This window comes from Lycium barbarum, chromosome 9, assembly GCF_019175385.1.
Source record: "Lycium barbarum isolate Lr01 chromosome 9, ASM1917538v2, whole genome shotgun sequence".
NCBI lineage: Eukaryota > Viridiplantae > Streptophyta > Magnoliopsida > Solanales > Solanaceae > Lycium > Lycium barbarum.
Genome location: NC_083345.1, coordinates 124,157,821 through 124,172,392, shown reverse-complemented (window position 1 = coordinate 124,172,392; position 14,572 = coordinate 124,157,821). Strand labels below are relative to the sequence as shown.

At 35.8% G+C, this 14,572-nt stretch overlaps 2 protein-coding genes across 4 annotated transcripts; both read left to right on the top strand.

The window, feature by feature from the left end:
* Positions 1–1,003: 1,003 nt before the first annotated feature.
* LOC132609862 (uncharacterized) lies at positions 1,004–9,628 on the top strand. 3 transcript variants are annotated; one of them, XR_009570957.1, is made up of 5 exons: positions 1,004–1,319; positions 6,505–6,620; positions 7,550–8,208; positions 8,453–8,511; positions 9,240–9,628. XR_009570957.1 is itself a non-coding variant. In XM_060324036.1 (3 exons), exons 1-3 carry the CDS (start codon positions 1,203–1,205, stop codon positions 8,037–8,039), a joined length of 723 nt encoding a protein of 240 aa, XP_060180019.1. In that variant the 5' UTR covers positions 1,004–1,202; the 3' UTR covers positions 8,040–8,339. The 3 variants fall into 3 exon arrangements, 1 of the variants encoding a protein (XP_060180019.1); XR_009570956.1 differs by having other exon boundaries at positions 8,432–8,511; XM_060324036.1 differs by lacking the exons at positions 8,453–8,511; positions 9,240–9,628 and having other exon boundaries at positions 7,550–8,339.
* Positions 9,629–11,610: 1,982 nt separating this feature from the next.
* On the top strand, positions 11,611–14,101 carry LOC132608753 (subtilisin-like protease). The gene has a single exon (XM_060322482.1). The coding sequence runs from the start codon at positions 11,809–11,811 to the stop codon at positions 14,038–14,040; it is 2,232 nt and encodes a 743-aa protein (XP_060178465.1). The 5' UTR covers positions 11,611–11,808; the 3' UTR covers positions 14,041–14,101.
* The last annotated feature ends 471 nt before the right edge of the window (positions 14,102–14,572 follow it).

Below are 14,572 nucleotides of genomic sequence, written 5' to 3'. Positions count from 1 at the left end.
GTGAAATATATAATTAAAGCAGACATCACTAAAAAGTGTGGTGAGATAATTGAAATCTCTAGACTTTAATGAGAGGTTTCAAAATCACAAACCCTTAAGAATGGAGCTTATTGATGAAAGGAGTTCGAATTGCTCAAACTACTAAACTGAGCAAGGTGTGGTGAGATGATTGAAATTTCTAACGGAAAATGTTAACATATGTCATTGAATTATCGGAAATGGTTCATTTACGTCACTCATTAATAGTTTGACTCATTTATGCTATTGAATTATTTATGTCACTCATCAATAGTTTGGCTCATTTATGCTATTGAACTATCGGAAATGGTTCGTTTATGTCTCTCATCAATAGTTTGGCTCATTTATGCCATCGCTCGTTACCAAAATGACTCATTCATGCCATTTTTTATTAATGTCGGTTTTATAATACCAGATCTGACACATGACTAACTTACCTGTAATTAAATGCCTAAAAAAGAAAAACTTAATGATTGCTGATAATGTAAATAAATGTAATTTTGGAAGAATCAATTTCTACTTGAAATCCCAAAACATCACTTATTTTGAAATAAAATAAAAAGCCTAAAAAATCACTAATTATGAAACAAAGAAAGTAGCTTTTAAACACTTTATAGTATTTGAGTAAAAAAAAAAAAGTATTTTAAACACTTACTTTAAGATAAAATAACAAAAATAAGGCAAAAAAACAAAAGTTAAAGCCCATACAAACAGGCACTTAAGTTGCTGAAAATAACTTACAAGCTGTTTTCAATATTTTTGAATGTTTGACGGACCATTAAAACCATTTTGTACTTAAAATAAGCCCAAAAAAATAATTGGACCCATTTAGCTTAATTTATCTAAAACAGCTTATGAGCTAAAAACAACTTATAAGCCAAAAAAAAAAAAAAGTTGAACTACCTAATTTTTTTTTTTTTTTTTTTGGCTTATGCTTTTTTTAAGTCCATCCAAACAGGCTCTTAGTCATTCTCCACTCCTTCAACAACAGTTGTCAAAACAGATTCATTCCAACAAAATTTCAAAACAATAAAATTTCCCCCTATTCCATATTGTATTTGGTTTACACTTTGCACAAATTCAACATCCAAATTACACTTAGATTAATACCCATAAATATTTATTATTTTATCTATACCCCCCCCCCCCACCCCCCCCCCCCCCCACACACACACACAACAATAATGGAGAATGGTGGTTCTACAAAAAGAATAAGACCTGAAGATGTAATATGTAAACTCAAAGATGATGGTGATTTTGATATACTTCGTCTCAAAATTGTTCGCAAACTCAAAGAAAATGTTAGTATTTTTACTTTATTATTATTCTTCAATTTTATTTCCTTTTAGGGTTCCTAACTGTAGAGTATTATTATTATTATTATGTTTGTAAATAAAATTTTAAGTTGGGTTTTGTTCTTTTTACTCCATCAAGTTGTATATAATTGTCTTTTACCCCATATTTGTGTATAAACAAACACCTTTTATACAAGTTTGATACATTATGTATAATGTTGTATTCCCTCCGTGTCAAAAAGATTGTCTTACTTTTCTTATTAGGTTGTACAAAAAAGAATGACACATTTCTATATTTAGAAACAATTTTACAGCCATTGTTTTGGACTACACTTTTCAAAAAGTCTTCCGTTATTTTTTAAACTCTGTGTCAAGTCAAACTAAGACAATCTTTTTTGGAACGGAGGGAGGGAATGTAATATTGTATAAACTGAAAATACACTTAGATTAATACCTGTAAAGATTTAAGTTTTAGCTATATTACAATGGAGAATGTTGGGAAAAGAATAAGGGCTAATGATGTAATGTGTAAACTTAAAGATGATGGTGATTTCGATATATTTTTCGCCTCAAAATTGTTCGTAAACTCAAAGAAAATGTCAGTATTTACTTATTAGTTCTTCAATTTTGTTCCTTTTAGGGTTCACTCATTGGGCTTAAACCGTAGAGTATTTGTTGTTATCAACGGTTTCTGTATTGTTTTGTTTGTTTTTGCATCCTTTTGCATGAAATTCTAACTTGGGTTTTGTTTTTTTTTACTCATCCAAATTGGATTTGATTGTTTTTTTTTTTTTAATATCCGTGGTGTCCGGGCTAGATTGTGCACATGTCGATATTCTATTTAATTTTTGGCCTTCGATACGAGAGCAACTTTTTTGCATCATAATATCCCACAAGTTATGCGACACACTCATAAAGAACTTATGCCCCGATAGGCATAAGTTTGATTTTGAAGAGCAAAAAGACTTATTAATTCTTCAATTTTGTTACTTTAGGGGTCCTTCCTCATTAGTCTTAAACAGTAGAGTGTTTGTTGTTATTATTGTTGGTTTCTGTATTGTTATGTTTGTTTTTACATCAATTTGCACTAAATCCTAACTTGGGTTTTGTACTTTTTACTCCATCAAGTTGGATATGATTGTCTTTTTTGGGAAAATTACGCTCTATGTCTACTGGGAGAAAATATTTACGCTTTTAGCCCATATTTTGAGTTTGTTACTCGGTTTAGCCCATATTTGTGTGTAAACACCTTTTATACACTGTTATACACTAATATCGTATTTGGTAGTATATTAGTTGGTATGTATAAAATTCAGCATACCAAGTACCGTGTTTGGTTACTAGTTTACAATCCCACATAACTAAAACAGGTTTAAGTTGAGTCAATTTATGTATAATTTTATGCAGGGTAGAAGATGGAATAATTAATTTATGAATAACTAATACATGAATAACTAAATCCCTACATCTAATCCATGCATAACTAATCCCTACATCTAATCCATGCATTATTAATACCTGCATAGCTCTAACCAACAGCCAAACTGCCCCTTAAGTTATATACGCTGGGAGAGAGGCAAGGCATGTAGTTTTGCTGGGGCAGGTGCCTTCTATAGAGAACAAAAAAGGTGTGCAAAGGTGGGATTGAGCTACCGACTTATGGAACACAGGAGATGGAATTTGGTCATGGTGATCCAGAAGTCGATGGATATAAATGAACTTTAAATAATTGTTACAATATTATTTTAACCTAATCCATATTTACTGGCTGCACCAGGTCTTTAACACTCTTTGCAGTTTTCAGATCCTTGCTGACACTAGACTGCTATTTGTACTTTGTTTTTAAGTAACTTGATAGTCACTTTGTAAAGTGTATAAAAATTGAACCTTAATTCTGTAGCACACATCCTATTTATGTGGTGGTATTTGTTCAGTTTGCATGTGGTGGCTTAACATTATTGAAAAACCAAAGTACTTCTTTTTAGTTTCAAATCATAGAAGTAGAAACAAGGTCAACTAAAGGTCCAGTAAGGACTTAGCAGGATGCAAAAGGGGTTTTTTACAAGACGTGAAGACCCAATGTATACCTTGGTTGATTGTTGTTACTAGACTTACTGGCAGGATTCCATTGGCATGTTAAACTTGCCAGGCGGCCCAGGCCTTTACTTGAAAGCTTCTAACTGATTCATATGAGCTTCCATGAGAACTTTATTTTCACTGTATTTAAGGCAAAATTTTGTTTTAACAGAACTAATTGTACAAAAAGTCAATCTTTTCGAGCCTTTCCAAAACTGAGGTTCTGACGTCTTCTCTTTTTCCTAAAGAATACTTCTAGTTAAGCTAGATCAGTAAAAACTTCCGGCTCAGCTTGCATTAGGGCTGGGTTTTAAATCAGTACTAGTTGAGTTGAGTTGAGTCTGAAGTAAATTCAGATTGAAAGTACACTTAGCACAGGTTGAGGGTGAACTCACTTTAGTAGTTCTTTTTCACTTGCTACAAAAATTTCTTGTGATAGCCTGTTATAGTCGTAATTCTGTCTCAGCTCTGTCTAACTCTGTATGGTTTCGACTTTACTCTTCTGATATTCAGGTATAAGTAATTCATTTTTTCTTTTGACAAGACTTTCAATTTTGGTTGTATTGTTGCTATTGTTTGATGTACCTTAATAAGTTATTAGTTGTATTAGGTTTAGCAATGATTGCCTAGACTTTTAGGCTAGAGAAGTGCTACAAAAGGTGAGATGTGATTTGTTTGATGCACAACAGGTGACACGTGATTTGTATGTTACACGTGACTTTGTAATCAAACTTTTTCCTTATATATATATATATATATATATATATATATATATAAAAAAAAAAGGGCGACACGTGATTTGGTGCCCCAGGTTTTAGGGAAGTTTTACTGTATATAATGTATGTGTTTCTGTCGAGTATAAAAAAAAAGAAGGGCGACACGTGATTTGGTGCCCCAGGTTTTAGGGAAGTTTTACTGTATATAATGTATGTGTTTCTGTCGAGTACCAATCTCTTTACTTCAAATTAATGTTGGAAAACCTTTTAACCTTCCACAAGGGCGTACCTTTTAAAGAACTAAGCAACATTTTTATGTGCATTTACAAGCTAAGCAACAATATATCATACTAGCTTTATGTTGATCATGGTCATGGACTGGCATGTGAAATTTGAAAAAAGATGGGGACATGAGGATTGTAGGAGATGATATGATATCTGTTAGGATTTGAATCTCAAATCCGACCTTTATAAGCAGGTTCTCAGGAAAGATTGGAGGGTCACAGCTGGACCGCTTAAATACCAACCTCCTTAGACAGAACCTACTTACGCCGTGATGTAAGCGAAGAATAAATAGCACACACAGATTTATAGTGGTTCACCCTCAATGTGAGAGCTACGTCCACGTTGCTGCTGCAGATCTTATTAAAGAAGAAATATTACAAGTGTTTACAACACTCAACCTCACAACCCCAATCCCAATTACACTCAAGAATTTTTTACTAAAAAAAAATTCTCTCAAAAAATTCTCTCTTACTTAGGCCTTTCACTAAGAGTATTTCTCTTAGATTTTTCTCTCTTTGGGATGTGTTGTCTTCTTCAATTTTGGTGTATCTAGCAAATGAGAAAGCTTCCCTATTTATAGGGATGAGATGAACCTATTGATGTTATTAGTGACTCAAGCAAGCACTTGACAATTTGCCAAATACAAAGAATATGCTTTCTTCCTCAAAACAAGGGAGATGTTTTCTTCCTTAAAATGAGGGATGTGTTTTCTTCCTCAAAATAAGGGGATGGACCCAACAAATCTCCCACTTGAAGACTAATTTTAATTTGTCTTCACACTTTGATCGATGTAGCAGCTCTTTCCTAGTTTCATACTTCGTGCAGGCCAACTGAAGCTGAGCATAGCTTCAGTTTGTCTATCGTTACTGCCTTTGTCAGCATGTCTGTTGGATTCTGACTCCCTGCGATCTTCTCAAGCACTAATGTTCCATCTTCCAAAGCTGATCTAATGAAATGGTACCGGAGTTGTATGTGCTTCGTTCGAGCATGGTAGACCGGGTTCTTTGCCAAATGAATGGCACTTTGGCTATCACAATATAGCACACTTCCCTCGTGGTCTTGATCCAATTCCTGCAGAAAAGATTGTAGCCACATCATTTCATTTGTGGCCTCCGTCACATGACGTAGGGCTCGAATCCGTGACGTAAGTCACAGTCCCTCAATCTTTGCCACTTCAACTAAGCCCTGTTTTATTCAAGATATTAGAAACTGAAGGTGCGATTTGAGTTGAAATATAGTCATGAAAATCTGTTCTAAGCAATCTCTTTAAAAAAGAATTTTTTTTTCTAATGATTTAATGCGCAGAAATTCATTGTAAGGATCAACTGCAGACAAAAGCTGGTATTCATTAAGCTGAGAAGGGTAGATAGGCAGGTTAATTATCCTGAGTTTCGAACCGGGCGCCATTAACCCTGAGGGATTTTCTCGGTTATCAAACGAATATATATACATTTTGTATGAATGAATCTGGAAAAGTAATCAAATGATAACCTATAGGATCAAAGAGTTTATCATTGCTGGTTCTCATTTAAAGAGAGCACCTGTTTGTCATTAGTTAGTTTCATTTGTCTGATCAATTTCTATTTTCCGATTTACTCATTTTCCATTGCCACGATATTCAAAAGTGTTCTAGCAACATAAGAAATATAGACTTACACCTCAATGACTCTCGGGCTTAATCTCTCCCAAGCAGATATATTTGTACCTTTGCCTTTTAAAACTTTTGTAGCAATGCTAGCTTTTTGTGTGTGATTGTGTTGGATGTGGTTCCTTTTCTGTTATATCTCTTCTTTCCTCTCGAACCGAGGGTCTTTTTGGAAACAGTCTCTCTGCCCCACAAAGGTAGAGGTATGGTCTGCGTACATCCTACCCTCCCCAGACCTCACTTGTGGGATTACACTGGGTAGGTTGTTGTTGTATTGTGTTGGGTGTTGGTGCAACTTGTTCGATAATGTGCAATGTGCTTGACAATTATGATTACCAAGATAAATGGACTAAAAAGCACATGAAGACTTACCAATACATTATTCACTTGAATAGATAACTTGAATGACACTATTATCCTTTTAAATTTATATATGCTGCAGTTGTTGACAATTGTGTTTGTTTTCCAGGAAGAATTGCGGAATAGCATAATAGCCACTGTGAAAGAATCAGTAGCACTTAACCGTCCAGGCGTAGAAAATTTGAAACCAAGGCAACTCTCCGATGCTATATATCAAGAAGTTGGGTAGGTCATATTTGTAGGTCATATTTTCATACTTTCCCATGGTTTCGATTTTTTCAACTAAAGACACTAGAAGTACCTAAACTTTGTGAATTCTTTCCTTAGCTCCCCCGCGTTGTTCTTCGAACTAGGCTGTTTCTGTTTCTTCTTTGTCTTTCACTTGCTTAGAACCTTTTGATTCGAATTACCTTTAGAATAACCTTGGCCTCCATCCTTGTGTTCAACTGACAAATATAGTAATGCATGCTTGAAATAGGTAAATGCACAGTTGTTTTTATTTCTTTGATACTTCACTACTTTTTTTTTTTTAAAAAAAAAGAGGGGGGGGGGGGGGGGGGGGGAGGGTATGTTTTAATTTGTCTACTTTATGTGATACTGATTAGAAAGATTATCTATTTTTTTGGGATGTAGAATTACCCTTAATCTTTATTTGAGAAGACATTTTATCCAGGAAAAAATATGAAGATTATACCCTTGTCCAGAACAAACTTTTATGTCTGACTTGGCATGAAAATTAAGGGACACTTGAAATTGGTATTGCTTAGCTCTAAATGAAAAATAGCTGTGGGCCATAGAAAAGAGAAATAGGATAAGTAATTAGCAGTTTCTTTTTTTTTTTTTTGAGAGTGAAAATTGTTTTGAAATGTTTTAAAGCAATCTGGACATTTCAATTTGGTATTGAGGGAATAATTCTTTATCAACAAAATGAAAAAAGAAGTTTTCTGATGATTGTAGCGAAAATGTTGGTACTCGAGGGGTTGGGGGGGATGGCGGTGGTCAAGTGAGGGGAGAAAATTTAATGGGCCTAAGTGGTAAGTTAATGAAAGCTCGATGGCTTTTAGTCTTTTTTTTACCTGTTAAACGAGCAGCGAATTATGATAATGCGTTGCAACTAGTGATATAAGTTAACCTGTCTTGGTCATGAACTATAGGGACAAAGTCATGGGTAAAATTTCAGAAGATCTGTGGAGTACAATCAGAACTGGTGATGGCATTCAAACGGAGATAACCCAAACTGTTCAATCGGTTTACAATAAGTTATTGTACCCACAACTAAATGAAGCTGGCGAATCTTCCTCTCATTCAGACTTGCAGCCAGCTAAGAATGGAGTTGAAAGTAATGGACATATTGCTGCGTCAGGCAGTGGGTCCGCGTTGTCTGTTGATGCGGAGCCAAGTGAACCTCCTGGTTTTGCCCGATTAGGTTCAAATCAGAACAGCAAAAGTGACCATAAGGAATCACCCAAAGAGGAATCAGGAATTCCTGTTCCTGCCCAGTCAGAGACCAATTGCTCACTTGACCCTTTGGTGCCCGACAGTGTGGATGTTGGTGCGCCACCTGGCTTTGCTATAGTCACGAAAGAGAAGAATCCAGATAATGTCGATGATGAAGATCCGGACGTGCCTCCAGGATTTGGCTGATCGCTTATTAAGTTATAATGCTTCTGTTTATATTTTTGGAAAAGGTTAACCATATTGGGTTGATCATTGACGTGTCAAGTTCAAGAAGCTTGTTGACACGTGCAAAGAGTACCTTACTTTGACTTCGCCGACTAGAAGCTCATGACCTCTCTTTCTTCAATTTCCCGAGGTTAGAAGCCTTAATTATGTCACTTGTGCATGATCTTGGATTACAGATTAGTACTATCAAACATCAGAGCCTTTAGATATGAACATTTTGGATAAAAGGATGTCAGTTGTAAGAGTTAATTTTGTTGGTTCTTTAGATGTTAATCGTATTATTACTTCCTACACTGTACAGGGTCAACACACTTTTTTGCCCTTATGCTGTCTTTTAAATGGTTTTCTTTTAGCTGTTTTTCCAAAATTTCTAGGAGTTGATGCTGTGGATTGGACAAAGGAAAATTAGTTGCCCATACCAATTGGCAAGAAGGTATTATTTGTAAATGCCTTTTACGTGATTTTCTAAGCATTTTATTCTCTCTCTTGGTTACAAAGATACTGCATTATGCCTTGGTGAGGTGCCTTGTCTCTTATGGAGAATTATACTAGAGAAGAAAGCTACTATTCTCTCTGTCCCAATTATTTGTCATAATTTCCTTTTTAATGTCTAAAAAAGAATCTTGTACTTCTTTATTTGGAAACAATTTAATTTTAAACTTACCCTTAATGAGATTATTTATAGCCACACAAATGTCTATGACTTATTTTAGACCACAAGTTCCGACAATGTTACCTCCCTAAAACACCGTGCCCAATCAAACACTAGGGAGTAGGATTTTTTGAATTATTCATATTTATGACATGAATATGCCCCTCATGCACGAGCCTGATTTGTTTTTTTGATGATCCAAGCACATGGAAATTGTTTTTGATGAAGGGTTGGCGGTGAGATTTAAACTCAGGACATTTGCCTGTTCAGATACCATGTTAAATTGTGTGACCACTTTATGTCTAAAAAGCTTAAACTGTTAGAACAAACTTACTTTTATTTATGTAATTATATCATCAAGATATGTTTTCTCTTCTGATATGCCTCTTAGTTGTTTAGGTGTGCTTCTATGAGTACACAAGAATGGAATTTTATTATCTTTCTTTAGATTGTTTGTGTATGCTACATGAGATGATGAAATTTTATTAACAATTCTATGAATAATGCAGGTATGCAACACTAACTTCAGATACAAGAAGTGTTATTTATTGGTATTAAAAAGTTCCAAGCATGCTGTTTGGAATTCGATATTTAGGTTTGTTTGCCTAAACACTCCTGTAATATGAATCGGAATTTAGGTTTATTTGCCTAAACAATCCTGTAATATGAACCAAAACTTAGGTTTTTTTTTTTTTTTTTTTTTTTTTTTTTTTTTGCCTAGGCACTCCTTTAATTCGATTCGCAGTTTTGATTTGTTTGCCTAAATACTCCTGTAATTTACAGCATGGAGAGCTAGAGTCCTGGCATTACATAAATCTCTTTTTAATTTCGGCAGTTTCATTAATACATTGTATTAAGTACCATTCTAGTTGTTAATGAAATGATTGTCATATAATTGTGTGACTGGCAGCACTTTTCTCAAGGGGAACTGCTCAGCTCAATTTGAAAGAGTTGAAATGTTCAGATTTGCATAGTCTATTCTAGTTTGTTTTCATCCAAACTGTAATTAGTATTTACTTAAATATTTTGAGAACTGTATTAGCATTCAAAATTATAAGAATTCCAATCTATGAGGAAAAGAAAAAACAGGTAACTATCATTACATTGGGTCAATCAAGTACCTCAAGATATGAATGTCAACATCCAAACTACGAAAGTTATGAGACGAAAACATAGAAAGAGTCATTATGACCTAAGTAAAGGGAAGTTCCACCAATTGTGTATTCTAGTGGTCGTTGAGGTGTGAACGGTTACGGGAGACTAGGGAAATCTCGGGACAAAGAAAAATACTAAAAGTGATTTCTTTTCATCTGGTTAAGTCTTGGTGCATGAGATTACGCAGGTAGCTAGTGGATTATTGAGGTGTGCACGAGTTAGTTGGACACTACAGTAAATGATGTTGACGTTTGACAAAAAGTATCAAACATAAAATTAGTAAGAAACAAAGTAGTGAGGTTCTTGGAAGATGTGTTTATGTCAATTGAGATGGGGAAAGGAGAACCATCATGAGAAGACTAAAATATAGTTACAGGAAGGAAGACAGTGATGTGAAAGAGTGACTGGAAATATTCAATTTGAATTGACCTGCAATAGAATCTATAAATTCATTTTCCTATCTTGACACCATTTTTGCTTAATATTTCTAATTAAGTTGGAAGGAAAGTTTTGATCAAGAGAATCTCCAAAGTATTTTACTTAGGCTTTGTCACAGATTTTAGTCATTCAGATCTGTTCAAAACCTATTAAATGGTTGTAAAATAAGAAATGTAATGATTGAGATCTGATTCAAACCTAAAACACAAATGCATTTACTGACTGGGATCAGAATGATTAAGATTCAAACCTTCATCAAGTGCAAGTAACTAAGGTCTTAGCGGGTTTATGGTACGGAGAATTTAAGTTAAAAAATAGACATAGATAGTGAGGATTCATATAGCCAAAGTTAAGCTAAGGTGCAATCTGTATCTAATGAATTAAATACTTCCATGAAATGACACACTGATACTAAAGAAAACAACAGATGACTATCTTTCATTTTATGAAAATGCCTTAGCTTTAAGGGGTCGTCTGGCAGGGAAACAAGTTATCCCAGGATTACTTATCCTGGGATTAGTTATCTCGGAATTGGTTATTCCATTCTCTCAGAGAGATAAAGTAAAATTGCAATTCCGGGATTAGTTATACCTCGATTTTATCCCAACCAAAAGTGGGATAAAAACATCTCAAATTTAATCCCAAAATTATTTATTCCTTATTCCTCGTACCAAATGAGCCCGATAGTTCTCTTTCCATAAATTATACTTAATTAGTAGATAAAGTTATTTCTGTGAGTATTACTAAAGATCCAAAGTTGGGAACTTTTATTTTTTTATATATAAAATGTACCATGTGGATGTTTGTTCACTTATTTGAAGTTGCAGTTGGTCTCTGTCGTCATACGCATGCCCTATTTCTTAGTATTAAATACTAAGATGATAGTTGATTTCCCCACTCAGCAACATGTTAAAGTTGATTTCCCCACTCAGCAACATGTTAAAGTCTCCACATAATAATACTTTAATCAACATGAGATGCACTATTTGATTAAACAATTGACGAAGCTTCCAAAAGGATTTTCCTCTAGTCCAACTCCTCCAAAACTCTAAGGCTTAATTCCAAACAAGTCGTGATCGGCTATATAAATTCAGTGTCTTTGTGGCTCCATATATTTCTATAAGGACAAAAATGGCTGGCTGCAAACATAATACAGTTTAGCAGATTCCTCTGCAAGAAATCAATACCATTATTCTTTCTTCAACTGAACTCCACATGTTAAGTACAAAGCACATCAGTATTTATTTTCATCCTGTATTTTTTCTTTCTCATGATGGTCCACAAACCACAATAATACTTTAATCAACATGAGGTGAGCTATTTGATTAAAAAAATTTAAAAGTTTCTATGGTGAGTTTACCGCGTAGAAAATCAGTCAAAATTACAGGGCCGAAGAACACTATATATACTACTCGTTCAAAGAATGTCAAGTATCAACTTTACTAAATATCAAGAAATTAGAGCTCTTCTAGCCCATTTTGTACCATGAAATTCTTGAAACTCTTTATTCTTTTTTGCATCCTTAGCAATTATCCATGGCCAACTATTCAAAGCCCTTTAGAAACTTATATAGTTCATGTTGAATCTCCAGAAAGCCGAATTTCCACTCAATCTTTATCAGATCAGTATCTAGAGAGCTGGTACCTTTCATTTTTGCCAAATACCATAGCAAGCACAAGCTCAAATGAAGAGGCCCCGCGTTTAGTATATTCATATCGCAACGTGATGAAAGGCTTTGCTGCAAGATTATCTGCAGAGCAAATGAATGAAATGGAGAAAAAACCAGGCTTCATATCTGCATGGCCGCAGAGGATATTGTCTTTACACACTACACATACTCCAAGCTTTCTTGGATTGCAACAAAACATTGGCTTGTGGCAGGATTCCAACTATGGGAAAGGTGTGATCATTGGAGTCTTGGACACCGGGATTTCACCTGATCATCCTTCATTTAGCGACAAAGGAGTGCCTCCTCCGCCTGCTAAATGGAAGGGCAAGTGTGAATCAAATTTCACTACAAAGTGTAACAATAAGGTCATTGGCTTGAGGTCTTTCATAAAAGACAATCGTTCACCAATAGATGATCATGGACATGGCACTCACACGGCCAGCACAGCTGCAGGAGGTTTTGTTAAAGGTGCTAATGTATATGGGAATGCAAATGGCACTGCTGTAGGGGTTGCCCCTCTTGCTCACTTGGCTATTTATAGGGTTTGTGACTCATTTGGTTGTGAGGACAGTGACATTTTAGCTGGCATGGATGCAGCTATTGACGATGGTGTTGATATCCTATCCCTTTCCCTTGGTGGATTGACTAGTTCCTTCTATAACGACCCCGTTGCACTCGGCGCATATAGTGCAACAGAAAGAGGCATTCTTGTAAGTTGCTCTGCCGGTAATAGCGGGCCATCCAATAGCACTACTTCAAACGAAGCCCCGTGGATTCTGACAGTAGGTGCAAGCACTCTTGACAGGAAAATTAAGGCTACTGTTAAGCTAGGAAACAAAAAAGAATTTGAGGGAGAGTCAGCTTTTCATCCAAAGGCTCAGAATTCAACATTTTTGCCTTTGTTTGATCCTGCACAGAATGCAACTGACTTGAACAGCCCTTATTGCGGTACGGGTACACTGTCCGACCCCGCTATTAGAGGCAAAATAGTTTTGTGCATGGTAGGTGGTGGTTATACCAGGATTGAAAAGGGACAAGCAGTAAAGGATGCTGGAGGTGTTGGCATGATTATCTACAATGATCCGGATGATGGTTTCACTACATCAGCCGATGCTCACGTCCTTCCTGCCTTGGATGTTACTTATGTAAATGGAATGAAAATTCTTGCCTACATGAATTCAACAAAGAAACCAGTATCCAGAATTACATTCCAAGGAACGATAATCGGAGATAGAAATGCACCAGTGGTTGCTTCATTTTCTTCTAGAGGACCAAGCACGGCTAGTCCGGGAATCTTGAAGCCTGACATTATTGGTCCCGGTGTTAACATTCTTGCTGCTTGGTCTACTTCGGTTGAGAACAACACTGACACAAAATCAACCTTCAATATTATTTCTGGCACCTCCATGTCTTGTCCTCACCTTAGCGGAGTAGCAGCATTGCTAAAAAGCATTCACCCCACTTGGTCTCCTGCAGCTATTAAATCAGCAATCATGTCAACCGCTGATACAGTAAACCTCGCCAACAATCCCATACTAGATGAAAGGCTTCTTCCGGCTAATATCTTTGCAATTGGAGCAGGACATGTCAATCCATCAAGAGCAAGTGATCCGGGACTAATTTATGATACTCCTTTCGAGGACTACTTACCTTATTTAAGTGGTTTGAATTACACAAACCGACAGGCGGGAAACCTTCTACAACATAAGGTGAATTGCTCGGAAGTGCAAAGTATTTTTGAAGCGCAACTAAATTATCCTTCATTTTCCATCACACTCGGAGCAAATTCTCAGTCATATACAAGAACAGCGACTAACGTCGGTGTGGCTAAATCATCTTACAGTGTGGAGATAGTTTCACCACAAGGCGTGTCTGTGACTGTTAAACCCTCTACTCTAAACTTCTCCCAGTTGAACCAGAAGTTGACATACCAGGTGATCTTTTCCAAAACAACCAGCAACTCAAATAGTGATATAGTTCAAGGATTCTTGAAATGGACTAGTAATAGGCACTACGTAAGAAGTCCAATTGCAGTTGTGCTAGTGTAGTAAAACTGTAATAGTATTAGATTTCTAGTATTTCTAATGAATTTTGCTTGTAAAATTAACATGTATGGATGTTGCTCCCCTCCATTACCCTTTTCCTCTTGTTGGTCCAGTGCATGCATAGATCTTCTATACTTGTCCATTTTCAGTTCTCTGAGTCAAGACTAGTTCAAATCAACTTCCTGTTAACCATAATACGGATGGGAATTTCATTCTGGTTGGAGAAAGATTTTCTTACCATGGGTTTTAAGTTGTTTAGGTGTTTGCTTCTATTAGTACATAAGAATGGAGTTATGATCCGTCCACTAAACGTATAATCGTATTGAGGCGACTACAAGCCGCTAAACGCCATTATTCAGTGGCAACTTGCCTAAAAGTTGTTCTTTGGGACCCTTTTTTAGCAGCGTATCTGCCTACTTTTTTTAGCGAGTTTATCGCCACAATATCTTAGTGCACAGTAGGAGCTTAATACACTGGACTGCCCTTTTTGCTGCCATTTTAGTGGCGACTTGTAGGGGTCTTCACAGATAACTTT